Source organism: Ailuropoda melanoleuca, chromosome 20 (assembly GCF_002007445.2).
Source record: "Ailuropoda melanoleuca isolate Jingjing chromosome 20, ASM200744v2, whole genome shotgun sequence".
NCBI classification, from domain to species: domain Eukaryota; kingdom Metazoa; phylum Chordata; class Mammalia; order Carnivora; family Ursidae; genus Ailuropoda; species Ailuropoda melanoleuca.
In genome coordinates this window covers 13315169-13332039 of record NC_048237.1, presented here as the reverse complement: position 1 = coordinate 13332039, position 16871 = coordinate 13315169, and the positions used below count along the sequence as shown (strand labels likewise).

The window sequence follows — 16871 nt, the reverse complement described above, 5'->3', positions numbered from 1 at the left end:
ATGTATTGAAACTTATAGTTCAGTTCGTAGTCAGTTTTCATAAATGTTCTGTATGAAAAGAATATATGCTTCTCTGTTGGGTTCAATGTTCATTAAAGCCTGAACTTTTCTGTATCGTTACTTAAGGTTTTTGGTCAGCTTGACCTCACAGTTATAGAGAGGGGTGTGTTAAAATCTTATACTCTGACAGTGATTTGTCAGTTTTTTTTCTTTGTATCTCCATAAATTTTTCTTTGGATATTTTGAAGCTATGTAATTAATAATTTTGTACATACAAGTTTAAAATTTTATTTATTTTTTTAAATATTTTTTTAAAAGATTTTATTTATTTATTTGACAGAGAGATAGCCAGCAAGAGAGGGAGCACAAGCAGGGGGAGTAGGAGAGGAAGAGTCAGGCTCCCAGCAGAGGAGCCTGATGTGGGGCTCGATCCCAGAACACCGGGACCACGCCCTGAGCCAGAGGCAGATGCTTAACGACTGAGCCACCGAGGCGCCCCAAAGTTTAAAATTTTATATCTCAATGTGAATTAAACATTTTATTTATGGCCCTTCTCATCTGTGGAAATTATTTTTGCTTAAGGTCTTTTTTATTTTCCTATTAGTAGATTTACACCACTTTCTTTTTATTAAGAACTAGCATCTGGGGTGCCTGGCTGGTTCAGTGGGTAGAGCGTGGGACTTTTGATCTTGTGAGATCAAGCCCCACATTTAAAAAAGAAAAAAAAGAGTATTAGCCTCATGTATTTTTCAAATTATCTTTTTTTATTTTTAACCCTTTTATATCATTAGGTTTTACATGTCTCTTGTAAATATGGTTTGAGTTTTAAAAATCTTTGTCTTCATAAAATGTTGAAGAATATCTGATGACCTATAGAATGTAAGGGGTTGGAGGACCTAGGCTGACTTCGAGATTTTTGTCTTGGGCAACTAGGTGCGAACCTTTACTAAAGAAAGGGCATCCTAGAGAAGAAACAGGTTTGGGGCAAAGTTTTGGGGAAAAGTAACAAGATCACTTTTAAACCAGCTGACACCTGGAGCATATCCAAGTGAAGGTATCTGGTGGGGAGAAGGATGTAAAGTTGTGGGAGAGGGAAGTTGGGATTGGTAATCCAGATTTGGAATTCACTGGCAAACCTGTTGTACATGAAGCCATATGAGTGAATGAGATCAGCCTGGGAAAACAGGAAGGACATGAAGAGAAGAAGGCCAAGGACAGAGACCTGTGAGCACAAGCAAGGGGCAGGCAGAGAAAGGGGTAACTGGCAAAAAAGATGGAGCAGAGTAGTCAGGTAGAGTGGGGAGGTGAGCCGACCTTTTATTAAACTTCCTTGTGAATAAAAAAAAAATCTTTGTCTTTTAACTGCAATATTTATATTTATTATAATTACTGATATGTTTGGATTTATCGATACTGTCTTATTTTCTATTTTTTTTATCATGTCTATTTTCTTTGGCTTCATTATTGTCTTTTTTTCCTCTTTCTTTTTAATTGATGTTTTCTCATTTTGTATCCTTTTCCTGTCACTTGGTTTGGAAGTTAGACTTTATTCCTTTTTTTAGTGACTATATAAATGTTAACATACATACTTCACTTCCCAAGCCTAAAGTTAGTTAGTTAGTTATTTATTTATTTATTTATTTATTTATTTATTTATTTATTTATTTATTCTACCCTTTTTCTAATCAGCATGAGGATCTTGGTACTTTATTACTTTTAATTTCCACCCCTCCCAACTTAACATATGGTTATTATCAAATAATTCAGTTCTATTTTGCAGGTTTGTGTTTTAACTCCAGTATTACTGTTCTGTGCATTCAGTGTTGTTTTACATTTAGTTATGTGGTTTATCACCCTCTGTGATTATGATATCTTCCATCTCAAATCTTTCATTTAGAATCACTTTCCTCTGCTTGAATGAAGTTCATCATTTAGAATTTTATTTAGTGGATGTCCATTGGTATCAAATACTTACAGATTTTTGCCTGTCCGAAAATGTCTTTATTTTTGAAAGACTTTTTCTACTGGGCATAGACTTCTAGAGTGACAATTATTTTCACCCAGCACATTTTAGATACCCAGATACTTTCCCACCATTTTTTGCTTTACATTGTTCCTGTTGAGATATCAACCAGCAGTTGAACTAGTAAGTTAACTATCTTTCCTCCGCCTTTTTTTAAAATTAATTTTTGATTTATTTGAGAGAGAGCGAGAGAGTGAGCACAAGCAGGGGGAGGGGCAGAGGCAGAGGGAGAAGCAGATGTACGGCTGAGCAGGGAGCCTGACAGGGGACTCAACCCCAGGTCCCCGGGATCGTGACCTGAGCCAAAGGCAGATGCTTAACCAACTGAGCCACCCAGGTGCCCCTTCTCTGGTTCTTTTTTTATATCTTTTTTTAGTATTTGGCATTTTACATTTTACTGTGATGTTGTCCAGGTCTAGGTTTCCTTTTATTTATTCTTTAGGGGATATTTTAGGCATACTTCATTAATGGATTAATATATTTTGACAATTCTGGAAAATTTTAAGCCATTATCTCTTTAAATATTGCCTCTGTCCCACTTTTTTCTTGTCTTTCCAGGACTCTGACAAGATGTATGTTAGACCTTTATATATGTCTGTTAACCTCTTGTTCATATTTTCCATCTCTTTGTCCCTCTGTCCTACGTTCTGGGTACTTCCTTTTTAATTACAACTGCTTCTAGAAGTTGGCCAGTCTACTCAGTTTTATTGTCTCTTGTTCTTTACTTATATTTTATTTAGTTATACTAAGCATAGTTATTTTATATTGACGGATCATTCTAATATTCTTGAGGTCTTTGGAGATCTGATTCTGCTAGATTCTTTATATCTGATTCTGATTCTCATGGTGCTGTATTCTCTTAATGTTTTCGCAGTAGTTTGTGATTTCGGAAATTCAGAATTTTGATTCTGAGCTTTTGTATCTTATGACTTTTTTTTTACTGATTTGGTTGGTTAAAAGTTGATTCCTTCAGAGAGGGGTTGCATTTGCTTCTCCTAAATGCAAAGAGACACTACCAACCTCTCATTAAACTGAATTCTTGATTTGAGGTTCAAGCCAGCCACATAATATGAACACAAAGTGTAAACCTGTGTTACAGCTAGCTTTTAGTTCTAGTGTGTCTGAGGAGATTTTTGTTGTTATTGTTCTTTCTTCTGCATTTAAGTATGGGCATTTTACCTCACTAACTTTTAATGGGTTGAGTTTATTTAATTTAGCATCGCACGGACAATATGTACTCTTGAAAATACAACTTTTGTTTAGAGTTTTACTGTTGTTCCCCTTGCCTTGCCACAGTAGGCCCATGGAAACCAAAGTAATTGGTGCCAAATGAAAGTCAGCTTTATCGTTCCCACTAAAACCTCTGAGTTTGGATTTCATATAAGTTTTTATTTTTGAATATTTTTTCCTGCTTTTTGACTCATCAGTGCATTTAAGAAGATTGATTAAATATATTTTTTAATCTGCCATTTTGTCTTTTCAATCAAAAGGTTGGTTGGCTTACTTAGCCCACTGTACTCTTGGAAGCAATTCCCTCATTGAGTTTTTAATCCTGCTCCTTATATTTTAATTTTTAAAATTTGAGTTTGGTGGTTTTTCAAAACCACTTTTTGCTGTGGCTCATTCATTCTTTATTCATATTCATTTTCATTTTCTTAATTAAAACATATTAAAAATATATTCCTAATTCCACTAAGTTTCGGTCTTTTGTTGTTTCTGTTTATTCACCCTTGTTTGTTTGTTTTGGGTTTTTGTGTTACGGACTTAGATTTCTTTGGAATTTTGTGGGAATTACTTGGAAACCTGGGTTGAAAGTTGTGTTCCTCCAGAGAGGAATTTCTCTTGCTTTTCCAGGTATTCAGTAGTCCTGTCAACCTTGGTTTATGTTATTTATTTATAAAAATTTTAAGTAAGGTCTATTATGCCCAATTGGGGCTTGAATTCATGACCCTGAGATCAACAGTTGCATGCTCTACCATATGAACCAGCCAGGACCTCAGCCAGGTTTACTCTAAATTAGATTTTTCAGCTTATGATTCTTCCTGCTTTGCAGTACTCAAAGTTATGTGATGACCAGCCTAAGACTATGAATTTGCAGGAAAGGCTATTCTTCCCTTGTATTCCCCTACCCCAAGTCAATAGACAAGTTTCATCATGGGCTCTCCTCTGGAATTGAGTTTTTTGCCTTCCCCTCCTAGCTTGCCTTTGTATTGAGTATGTAGCCTTCATTGGTGTCAGTTTTACATGTAGGACTCTGATTTGTCTCTCCCCTCTGTACAGGTGGCTATTTAAGCCAATACTCTGTTGGCTGTCTAAGGGAGCACCCAGCAGCTTCATTGCTCACTTGCCTCTCTGGATTAATACTCAATTTTGTTCTAGACTCAGAATATCCTTGCAAGCTGAGCCATTAATTTAAATAGGTATATTGTATTTTTTTAGATGTTTTATGCAGGAATATTCCAGAATATCTTTAAATGATATTGCTGGGAACTGAAGTTCTCTGAGATGTTTTTATTCTGATAATTCTTTTTATTTATTTTAGAGAGGGGTGGGGGGGGGCGAGGGGCAGAGGGAAAGGGAGAGAGGAAATCTCAAGCAGGCTCTAGGCCTAGTACAGAGTCCAATGGGGGGCTTGATCCTACAATCCTGAGATCATGACCTGACGAGTGCCTACATGGCTTCAGTTGGTTAAGCATCCGACTCTTGATTTTGGCTCAGGTCATGATCTCAGGTTTGAGACCCACATTGGGCTCCACGCTGGGCCTGGAGCCTGCTTGAGATTCCCTCTCTCCCTCTCCCTCTGCCCCTTGCCCCTGCTTATGTTCTCTAAAATAAATAAATCTTTTTTTAAAAAGTGATTTTTAAGGCAAAACTTAAGGAAAAGTAAATTTTAGTGTGGTGACACCAATGAATCATTCATATTTTGAAAAGGGATCGATTTCTAGGATTAGATTGTCGTAGGAAAGCTTTTTACCTGCTTAGTATTACTGATAAATCTTCAAAATTGAGAATTCGTGAAATAGTTTCTTTCCTTATTTTGAAGGTTCCTATATTCCACAATATAATATAGATAAAATTACTCCCCATTAATTATCAGGTACATGGCTGTATACAATGACTTTGCCCTTAGCCGCCCCAGCTAGAGCATAAGTCTTTCTATAGGTAAGTAAAATATATTTACTTAACATTTCTCAAATAATTCCATCTCCACAGGTTTCACAATTACTATTTTCCCCGTCTTAACTTTTGTCCTTCGACCTTCCTTTCTTTCCTCTCTACCCCATCCCCCTTCTTTTTTTAACCTGCTACTCATCCTTTAGATCACAACTTAAATAGGTTACACCAGAGAAGTCTTCCATGACCACCTTCACCCAGCCAAAGACAGATGCACCTGCATGCATATGCGCGCACACACACACACACACGTAGTAAGTACTATGTGATGTTTTTGAAAATTGTCCTCTTCTTCATAGTACCTCTTCTGAATTTTATATTTATTTAAAAAAATTATTTTAAAAATTCTGATCTTTCCTGCTACCCTCCAGGAATGCTTCTCTTGTTCATTTTTTATTGTATCCTTAGTGCCTGGCATAGAGTAGGCACCTAGTAAATATTTAGCGAATGAATCAAGAAGTTCTGTAACTGTTGGGGCACCTGGGTGGCTCAGTCGGGTGAGCATCTGACTCTTGATTTCAGCTCAGATTGTGATCTCAGGGTCTTGAGATTGAGCCCTGTGTCCGGCTGTGTGCTGGGTGTGGAGCTTGCTTGGGATTCTCTCTCTCCCTCTCCCACCGCCCCTCCCCCAGCTTTCACACGCACATGTGCTCTCAAAAAAAAGAAGTTGTTCTGTGACTGTTGAGTACCAGTACTTTATCATTGCTACCTGAGGGCTAACATTTATTTCTAGAAGCTAAGTCTCGAAATAATTTGTTAACATAGTTGATGATATTATTTTAGGGCCAGTATAATGATTCTATCTCAGTGAAGGCATTTATATTGTTATGTGTCTTTAAAATAAAGATATAACTGTAAAGCATCAATTCCCAAATCATTTGAAATGATAAAATTATTCTCCATATCCAGAAGGATAGCTATAGATACACTCTAGGCATTAAGCCCCTATTTTATAAGTAACCCCAGTGTGCTTTATGTTGTCATTACTTGGAGACTACAATGAGGAGCCCCTAAGTATTTTGATATGAGGTAAATATAAACATCAATAGTTTAACCTTTAAGAACAGCACAGATTATATCTATATCTACGTCTATATCTCCACACACACACACACACACACAATTTTATATATAGACATTATATATATAATTTTTTTCCCACAGTCACATTAAGGCAGTGGATCACAAACTGTGGTCTTAGGCTTCTGGGAAGCCTCCAGGACCTTTTCAGGTACATGAGGTCAAAACTGTTTTCATGACAGTACTAAGATTTTATTTATTTTTTTCCATTGTCATTTTCTTACAAGTGTATGGTGAAGTTTTCCAGAGATGCCTGATATGTGATATTGTATTAGATTGAATGAAGAAGCAAGCAAATAAGAGAATCCAACCGTCTTTTATTTTTTTTATTTTTTTATTTTTTAATTTTATTTATTTCTTCGACAGAGATAGAGACAGCCAGCGAGAGAGGGAGCACAAGCAGGGGGAGTGGGAGAGGAAGAAGCAGGCTCATAGCAGAGGAGCCTGATGTGGGGCTCGATCCCATAACGCCGGGATCACGCCCTGAGCCGAAGGCAGACGCTTAACTGCTGTGCCACCCAGGCGCCCCCCAACCGTCTTTTATTAAACTAAACATTAAACATGTTTGCAAAATTGTAAAGCAGTGTAACTCTTATTTTAGAATACCTGTTATTCTTGTTAACATCTGGTAGAGTAGGACCAAAATGCAAACCATTGTTTTAAGAAGACAAAAAATTCCCAGGTTTGCTAAATGCTCACTGTACTTGATTAAATCTTAAAGAATGTGTTCATCATAGTCTGGGTTGGTTAATAATAAAAGAATATTAAAAATATCAGAAACCACCATGTTTTGTTACTATTTTTCACTGCAAAAGAGAGTTGTAGCTACCAGTAAATCACATCCCATTGGCGAAGCCAGTTGTTAGAAAACTAGATCAATGATTATCTTAAGCTAATACTATTAAATATTGGATTTTTCTATCTGCTCTTGTTTTGATTCGTTCTCCGTGTAGTTTTTGGTTGCGTACGAGTTTCATGGTCATAGAATCAGAACTGGAGATGACCTCATGTAGATCTGTCTACAGATAGAAAATTTGCTGAGTACATAGATTCAGAAATATTTTTTGAATGATAACTTGCCTTATTTTCAGTTAATATTGATGTTTGAGTTGTGCTTCTTCATAGGGATAAGGTGCTCATATATGGATTTGAATGTTCTGGTTTCTGTGACAGTTACTTCTCATCGTAAATGTATAAATTGGCACTCTGGTTTTTATGTATCAGTTTTTTTTAGCCATGGCTAATACCAGTCTTTCCTTAAGATCCGTATTTAGTGTGTTGGCAAAATCAAAAATTTGGGTCTTATAAGGACAAAGGTTATATACACTCAGCTTTAGTATATTTATCAACCCACTTGGAATATAGTGTGACAATTTATGCTTTAATAAATATCTTAGCTCTAGAGATTACTACTCTTTTTTAAATGATTAAACTTTATGTTTTAGATCAGTTTTAGGTTCACAGCAAAATTGAGCAGAAACTGCAGAGGGTTTCCATGCCAATTTTAAAAAGTTCATTTTTCAGTATCTGAGAATAGAATTTCTTTGAGATTGAGATTTTTTTCTTATCCCTTGAACCTTTTTAAGGAAGGCTAAGTTGTTGCTATAATTATAAAATAAATATTCTTCGAGCAGACAGTGATGATCCAAATCATGCCATTGACCATTAGACTGCTAGAATATGAGAGTGAGAATTTTGGAATGGTTTTGTTAGGTGAAAGAAAGTAACAAGTAATGTAGATTGCTAGGGTATTAATAATAATAAATAAAAGGATTACCAAACTATATTAAATATCCTGTTGATATTACACATAACTTTTCATCATTATCTTGGAAAGCTGATTTTCTTGGCTAGTTTCATTCAGATAAAATAAAGTCATTTGAGCCCATGATTATTATTAAATACACCTAGTGAGAGCTGTATAGGAGGAAGTGCCAGATTTTTAGGTAAAGATCTTGTGACTTTTAGCATTGAAATTAATAAGTAGTGGTTGTAAAAGGAAAAATTAAAAGCGATTTAATTCCTTTTTTTTTTTTTCTTTTTGGTTAAGAGAAAGTGCAGTGAAAATGTTAACGCATGAACACAAACATGCATGATGAAAGGAATTTGGGTTGTGGGATGGAGTACTTTTATTGTTTTACTTTTGCCTGTCTTAAACTGTATAAAAAAGTTTTTTTGTGAAAATGTCATATTTTTGTGATCAAGAGAATATTTACTTTTTTTAAATAGTTAAGGGAACCCAGAAAGTACGTAAAGAATAATTATAACATATTCCTTTTAATTATTTAAGTATTTTGCCTTATTTATTTAACATTATATGTAAAATAAAGCTGTAGCGTTTTTTCTTATGTGCTTATAGTTGCCTTTTCATGTAATTTGTATTACTTCTTGGAATCAGATTTAATTTTTAGTTAAGTTCATATCAATTTATTTTAGTAGTAAACTAAAAAAATTACAAAAATATGATTTATTATGAAAAGTGATACTTACATTGAGCTTTGTAGGAGCATAGTTACTTCATGAAACAAGGAATATTTTCATTCTGAGATAGATAGTACAAGTGAAACAAATCTTTGCTCTTGCACCTAAAATCCATGTCTATCTACCAAAAGCATTTCTTCCTTTTTTTTTTTTTATAAGATTTTTATTTTTAGGTAATCTCTGTACCCAGTGTGGGGCTCGAACTCATGACTCCAAGATTAACTGACTGAGCCAGCCATGCATCCCTACTGAAAGTATTTCTATGTCAACATATTTACAAATTATTTGGAAACAAAAGTCTTTTTCTGACAATGGATTTGTTGACTTTAACTCTTTAAAAATCATTTACTCTTTAAAAATCATGCTTTATAACAAGATAAAAATGTATGTATTAGTGGTTTGTGGCAAAGTAAAATGTATCATTATGTGTGTTTTTTTTTTTTCTCTAGGCATTTTTATTACCAATTTGTGAAGCAGCAGCTATGAGAAAAGTGGTAAAAGTGTATCAAGAATGGATCCAGCAAGAAGAAAAACCTTTGTTTATGCAAGAGCCTGAAGAAATTGTGATCTCTTCTTCAGACTTACCTTGTATTGACAATGTCACAGACCATGTTATTTCAATGGAAGAAGGAGAAAAGAGAGAAGAGGTAAACTGATAAGACTTAACATATTTTAGTATAAGTTTAATAGATTAGATTTTCAAAAAAGTGTAATAACATGTTGACATTCATGTACTTAATAAATAGGAAGTTAAAGATAGCTTTTAGTATATTTTGCAACTTAGATAATGTAACAGTTACCACAGTACCCTGTCCCAAAGCTCTTTGATGTCACAACTTTAAGAAATTAATATTGAGATTGTATATTGATTCTTTAATTCATTGTGTAGATCAAAATTAGATGCCATTTTAAAAGGTGTCATATTTGAGACTGATAGGAGAATGGCAGAGTATAGGCAGATCCTGAGCTCACCTCTTCCCACGGACACACCGAGACTGCAACTACATAAAAAGGAACTCTCACTGTGAAAGACCTGAAAACTAGGAGATCAGCTCTTGCACAGCTAAAGATAAAAAGAAGAAGCCACAGGGTGCCTGGCTGGCTCAGTTGGTAGAGGGACTCTTAATCTTGGGGTTGTGAATTCAAGTCCCACGTTGGGCATAGGGCTTACTTAAAAGAAAAAGAGAAAGAAAAGAAAGAAGAGAAAGAAGAGAAGAGAAGAAACCACCCCGAGAAGGGTGAAGTGTGGCAGAAGTGCAGTCAGGTTGGGAACTAAACTCCCAGTCTGGTGACCCACAAGTGGTTTGATAGCACAGGTCCAGAGATCCTCCCTGAGGAGCAAGGGGTTTAAGCACCATGTCGTACACCCTTACCCTGGAGATCTGCACAGGAAAAATGAGACCCCCACAACATCTGGCTTTGCAAATCATCAGAGCTTAACTTTAGGAGCTTTGAAAATCATTGGGACTTAACTCTGGGACAGCTAGGGGGCTATAGGAAACTGAGACAATGCTCGTAAAGGTCCCACCCACAGTCTCACACACTCTGAGACCCAGCCCAGAGGCAGCAGTTTGCAGAGCACCCGAGACGTACATGAGGGTATTTATTGACTGATGTTAGGGCATTTGCTGGAGGGGCAGGGATCTGTAGGAACTTTTCTTTGGAAATGGAAACTCTTTCTTGCCCTCATTTAGTCTTGCTAGCTTAATGTTTATGGGTTCCAGTTCTGACACTCCCTGCCTACCTTGCTAGCACCAGTCATCCTGCCCTGGCATTTTCCTGCAGGATCAACCTACCCCTCTGGCAGATCTTCTCTTAAACTGCTCGCATTCTGCCGTACCTACCCACTGGGCAGCCTTGGCTGGGACTGGTGTCCCTCCAAAATGATTCCTGCCCAGGGGGGCTGGTCCTGTCCACCAGTACACCTACAACACTGTGACTGGGCCTTTAAGCCAGCTGCACCAGGGTCCACCTCCTCCCACCAGGGGACCCATAGTAGTCCTGGCTGGGCATTGCAACCAGTTGGCCTAGGGGGCATCCCTGCCTACTGGAATGCCTAGCAATCAGAGCTCATTCAAAAACTGAAGGGTGCATGCTGCACACACAGGGGACACCCTTGGAGCACCTGGTTTGGATGACTGGGGGAGGAGGGGATTGTGCTTCTGGACCCCACAGGACACCTTCCACATAAGGCTATTACCTTCGAGACCAGGAGATGTAGCTGACCTACTATCTAATACATGCAAGCAAACGTGGAGAGTCAGATAAAATGAGGAGACAGGAATATGTTCCAAATGAAAGAACAAGAAAAAAAATCTCAGAAAAATAAGTAAGGAAAAGGAATTACACAATCTACCTGAGAAAGAGTTAAAAGTGATAGTCATAAAGATACTCACTGAACTTAGGAGTAGAGTGGATAAACTCAGAACTTCAACAAAGAGATAGAAAATACTTTTTAAAAAATCAGATCTGAAGAATATGATAACTCAAATGAAAAATGAAAAATCCCCCAGAGGGAATGAGCAACCAGCGGGAGGGTGCAGAAAAATGGATCAGTGATCTGGAAGACAGAATAGTGGAAATCATCCAAGCTGAGCAGCAAAAGGAAAAAGAATTTTATATAAGGTAGGGTGAGGGACTTCTGGGGCAACGTCAAAAGTATTAACGTTTGCATTATAGGGGTCCCAGAGGAAGGGATGAGACAGGGGCAGAAAACTTATTTGAGGGAATAACAGCTGAGAACTTCCCTAAACTGGGGAAGGAAACAGACATTCAGGTTCAGGAAGCATAGATAGCCCCAAATAAGATGAACCCAAAGATGTCCACACCAAGACACATAATAATTAAAATGTCAAAAGTTATAGAGAATTTTAAAAGCAGCAAGAGAAAAGCAACTTACATACAGGGAGCACCTATAAGACTCTCAACTGAGGTTTCAGCAGAAACTTTGCAGGCCAGAGGGAATGGCTTGATGTATTTAATGTGCTCAAAGGATAAAAACCTACAACCAAGAATACTTGGCAAGGTTATAATTCAGAACTGGAGATATAGAGTTTCCCAAATAAACAAAAGTTAGAGGTGTTCATCACCACTGCACCAGCCTTATAGGAAATGTTAAAGTGACTTCTTTATGCAGAAAAGAAAAAACCACAACTAGAAGTAAAAAAAATTATGAAAGAAAACATTTCACTGGTGTTGGAAGGTAGGGGAGGGACAGTAAAGTATTCCCCAAGCTGAGAAGACACTTTGAGACTGGAAATCAAAGAAGGCAACTCTATACAGTTTATAGAGTTTTATTCAGGGTGGCTTACTGATGAGGTGATCAGGCGCTGTACAGCTGATGATGATCCAGGTGCTCTACAGCCGTCCTCCACAAAGTCTAGACCTTCGTCCATAGATTTTATAGAGCAAGAGATATGTAGAAGGACATCATTATGTGATCAAAGTGTTCATATGCACTTAATTGACAGCTAACCTTTTAATTAGATCTTACGGTGCCTCCTGTGCATCAGGAAGGGTAAAGACTGCATCATCTCTAACAGATCCATGGGTGGTCAAAGCAAGCTTCCCCCATCCCAGCCTTGGCAGGCATTTCTAAAGTGTGTATATTAATGTCCAAGGGCCTGGAACATGCACCCCAAGAGAGGTCATCAAGCAAATATGAACAAGGTGGAGGGCCAACAGTGGAGTCAGTATTGTCAGCACTCCTACAACTGGTAAAAGCAAACATATAATAAAGGAAGTAGGTCAGTCACTTATAGAGCTAGCACGCAGATTAAGAGAAAAAAAATAGTAAAATCAACTATATTTATTATAACTGGGTAAGGGATACACAAAATAAAAGCACATAAAATATGTGTCAAATACGTAATATGTGGCGAGGGGAGGTAAAAATGTAGTACAATTAGAATGTGTTTGAACTTAAGTGACCATGAACTTAAAATAGATGACTAATACATAGGGGGTTATACATGAACCTTATGGCAACCACAAACAAAAAACCTGTAATGGGTACACAGAAAGTAAAGGAATCCAAGCACAAAACTGAAGACAGTCATCAAACCACAAGAGAAGACAGCAAGAAAGAAGAAAGGAACAGAGAAGAATTACAAAAACAGCTAGAGAACAATGAACAAAATGGCAGTAAGAACATACCTATCAATAATTAATGTACATGGACTAAATGTTAATCAGAAGTCATAAAGTAATCGAATAGATTAAAAAAAAAAAGACCCATCTGTATGCTGCCTACAAGACACATACAGACTGAAAGTGATGGGATAGAAAAGATACTCTAGGGGCGCCCGGGTGGCACAGCGGTTAAGCGTCTGCCTTCGGCTCAGGGCGTGATCCCGGCGTTATGGGATCCGAGCCCCACATCGGGCTCCTCCGCTGTGAGCCTGCTTCTTCCTCTCCCACTTCCCCTTTGTGTTCCCTCTCTCGCTGGCTGTCTCTATCTCTGTCGAATAAATAAATAAAATCTTTAAAAAAAAAAAAGAAAAGATACTCTATGTAAATGGAAATGATCAATAAAGCTGGGGGTAGCAGTACTTGTATCAGGCACAATAAATGTTAAAACAAAGACTGTAAAAGAGACAGAGAAGGGCATTACATAATGATGAAGGGAACCGTCCAGAAAAATCATATAATATTTGTAAATACATGTGCATCTAGCATGGGAGCATCTAAATATATAAAGTAGTTATTAACAGACATAAAGGGAGAAATTGGCAGTAATACAATACTAGTAGGAAACTTTAACTCCCCACTTGTATTAATGGATAGATTGTCCAGACAGAAAATTAATGAAGATATAGTAGCTTTGAATGAGACATTAGATCAGATGGACTTAAGCAAGTATGTATAGAACATTCCATCTAAAAACAGAATATACATTGTTTATAAGTGCATGTGGAACATTCTGCAAGATTGGTCACATGTTAGGCCACAAAAGAAGTCTCAGTAAATTTAAGAAGATCAAAATCATATCAAGCATCTTTTCCAACCGTAATATTATAAAACTAGAAATAAATTATAGGGAAAAAATGGAAAAAGCACAAAGACATACAGAATAAACAACATGCTACCAAATAAGCAGTGGGTCACTGAAGAAATAAAAAAATACCTTGAGGGGAAAAAAATACCTCGAGATAAATAAAAATGAAGACAACATTCCTAAATCTTTGGAACACAGCAAAAGCAGTTCTAAGAGAGAAGTTTATATAAATACAGGCCTACCTGAATAATCAAGAAAAATCTCAAATGAACAATCTAACCTTATACCTAAAGGAACTAGAAAAAGAAGAACAAAGCCCAAAGTTATTAGAAGGAAGGAAATAATAAAGATCAGAGGAAAAATAAATGAAACAGACCAAAAATACAATAGAAAAGATTGATTAAGAGCTGGTTTTTTGAAAAGATAAACAAAATTGACAGGACTTTAGCCAGGCTCATCAAGAAGAGAGGGCACAAATAAATAAAATCAGAAATGAAGAAGGGGAAGTAACAACCGATACAAAAGAAATACAATGGCCAATAAGAGACTACTACAAAAAATTATATGCCAGCAAATGGGACAATAGAAAAAGAATAAATTCTTAGAAACCTACAGTATTTCAAAACTGAATCAGGAAGAAATAGGAAATCTGAACAGAACAATTATTAGTAATGAAATTGATTTTAGTAATCAAGAATCTCCCAACAAAGAAAAGTCCAAGACTAGATGGGTTCACAGTTAAATTCCATCAGGCACTTAAGGAAGAGTTGATACCTGTTTTTCTCAAACTTCAAAAAATTGAAGAGTGATGAAACCTTCCAAATACATTCTATGAGGCTAGCATTACCCTGATACCAAAACCATATACAGATGCTACAAAAAAAGAAAACTATAGACTAATATCCTTGATGAACATAGATGCAAAAATCCTCAACAGAATATTAGCAAACTGCATTCAGAAATACATTAAGAGAATCATTCATTACGTTGAAGTGGATTTTGTTTTGGGGATGCAAGGATGGCTTGACATTTGCAAATCAGCATGATACACCATATTAACAAAAGGTAGGATAAAAACCATATGATCATTTCAATAGATGCAGAAAAAGCACTTGACAAAATTCCACATCCATTTGATAAAAACTCTCAACAAAGTAGGTTTAGAGGGAACATACTTTTTTTTTTGAAGATTTTATTTATTTGAGAGAATGAGAGAGAGAGCATGAGGGAGGAGGGGCAGAGGGAGAGGCAGACCCCTGCTGAGCAGGGAGCCTGATGCGGGACTTGATCCTGAAACTCCAGGATCATGACCTGAGCTGAAGGCAGTTGCTTAACCAACTGAGCCACCCAGGAACATACTTTGATATAATAAAGACCATATATGAAAAACCCATGGCTGACATCATACTCAATGGTGAAAACCTGAGAGCATTTCCTCTAAGATCAGGAATAAGACAGGGGCGCCTGGGTAGCGCAGCCGTTAAGCATCTGCCTTCCGCTCAGGGCGTGATCCCAGCATCCCGGGATCGAGTCCCACATCAGGCTCCTCCGCTGGGAGCCTGCTTCTTCCTCTTCCACTCCCCTGCTGTGTTCCCTCTCTCGCTGGCTGTCTCTCTGTCACATAAATAAATAAAATCTTAAAAAGGAATAAGACAAGGATGTCTATACTCTTACCACTTTTATTCAACATAGTATTGGATGTCCTAGGCATAGCAATTAGACAAGAAAAAGAAAAGGCATCTAAATTATTAAGGAACAAGTGAAACTGTCACTATTTGCAAATGAGATAGTATTATACATAGAAAACATGAAAAGACATCTTTTGTACCTTCACATAACTTATAGTTTAGCAAGAAGACAAACATGCAAAATAAGTATTACAAAAAAATATTGCTATGATCTTAGAGTGTGAAGGATGGATCCCTAACTCTGCTTAGACTTAGGGAAGGCTTTGTGGAGGAGGTAGTGTAATATGAAGTGCAGGTAACAAATGGGAAAGGAACCACATGGTGTGAATAGCATCTACAAAGATGTGAGAGACCCTAAATTTTATTACATAAATATATATATTTGGCTCTAATTAAGAGCAGGTGATGAGATAGGCAAGAACTAGACTCTTCAGAAACTTGTATGCTATTGTAGTGACTGGGATTACATTCTAGAAACATACTGGAAAGCCTTTGAAGGGCTATGAATACAAGAATGGCATGGATATTTATGTATTTCAGAAGATGGTATCAAGCCCAGAATGGAAGGTAGATTGGAGGCCAGCCTGGAAGCAAGGAGACTAGTTAGGAAATATTAGCGATGTTCGAAAGGGAGAGAAGTACCAGCATGGTGGAATTGCAGTGGAAATATAAGGAAGAAGACAGATATGAGCTTCTTTGGTGGTAAAACCAATATGCCTTGATGATGAATTGGGTGAGAGAAATAAGAAATTGGGAGGTGTCTCAAGTTTGTTTCTCTTGCAACAGGGTAGAACAGGATTTTTAAAAATGCTGGTTTGGTGGTGGTTACTATGGTGGCCAGAGGGGGTTGGTAAGAATGGAGAGGACATGGTTAATAAACTTAAATTTTAAATATTTTTAGTTGAAGCTGTTTTTGGGTCATTCAGGAAGAAATGTTCAGAAGATACCTGATCATAGGAGTATGAGTTTTCTAGTATAACGTACTATTGTGTATTGTATTAGCTACGGAGACAGAGCTGATTTCAGTACTTTGGTAAGAGGAGAGTAGTTTGTATTAGACTAAACCTCCTGCATATTGCAGTTTTAAGCTCTAGACAAAAATATAAAAAAAACCCAACTATTTGAAAATATTGGTGAGTGATCAAAAGCAGGAAGAAACTAGAAAGAAACTTAAAAAAAAAAAAGGGAACAACTCTGGGTGAAATGTCTGTTTTTGTGGCTTTTCACCTGAGGGAATTCCTTGATCTGCAAGACTTTTGACAGCTAAAACTCAAGCAGAAAGATGCAGTCATAGTGGTTTGAAGTACCTAATATTCTTCACTCTGTGAGAAGTAAGAATTTTAATACTCTAAAGTAAAATAAATAGAAGCTATTTTCTGTTGTTTTATTTAAGTTGTTTGGTTTCTGGCATTTACTTTAGAACAAAATT

General features: G+C 36.8%; 1 protein-coding gene across 8 annotated transcripts in view; it reads left to right on the top strand.

The window, feature by feature from the left end:
- Positions 1-16871, top strand: part of RALGAPA1 (Ral GTPase activating protein catalytic subunit alpha 1) — a 241958-nt gene that overhangs the window by 54671 nt on the left and 170416 nt on the right. For all 8 annotated transcript variants that reach the window (XM_002922820.4, XM_019803334.2, XM_019803330.2 and 5 more), the window contains exon 11: positions 9208-9405. In XM_002922820.4, the coding sequence (XP_002922866.1) occupies positions 9208-9405 (198 nt within the window). The remainder of the gene's footprint in view (positions 1-9207; positions 9406-16871) is intronic.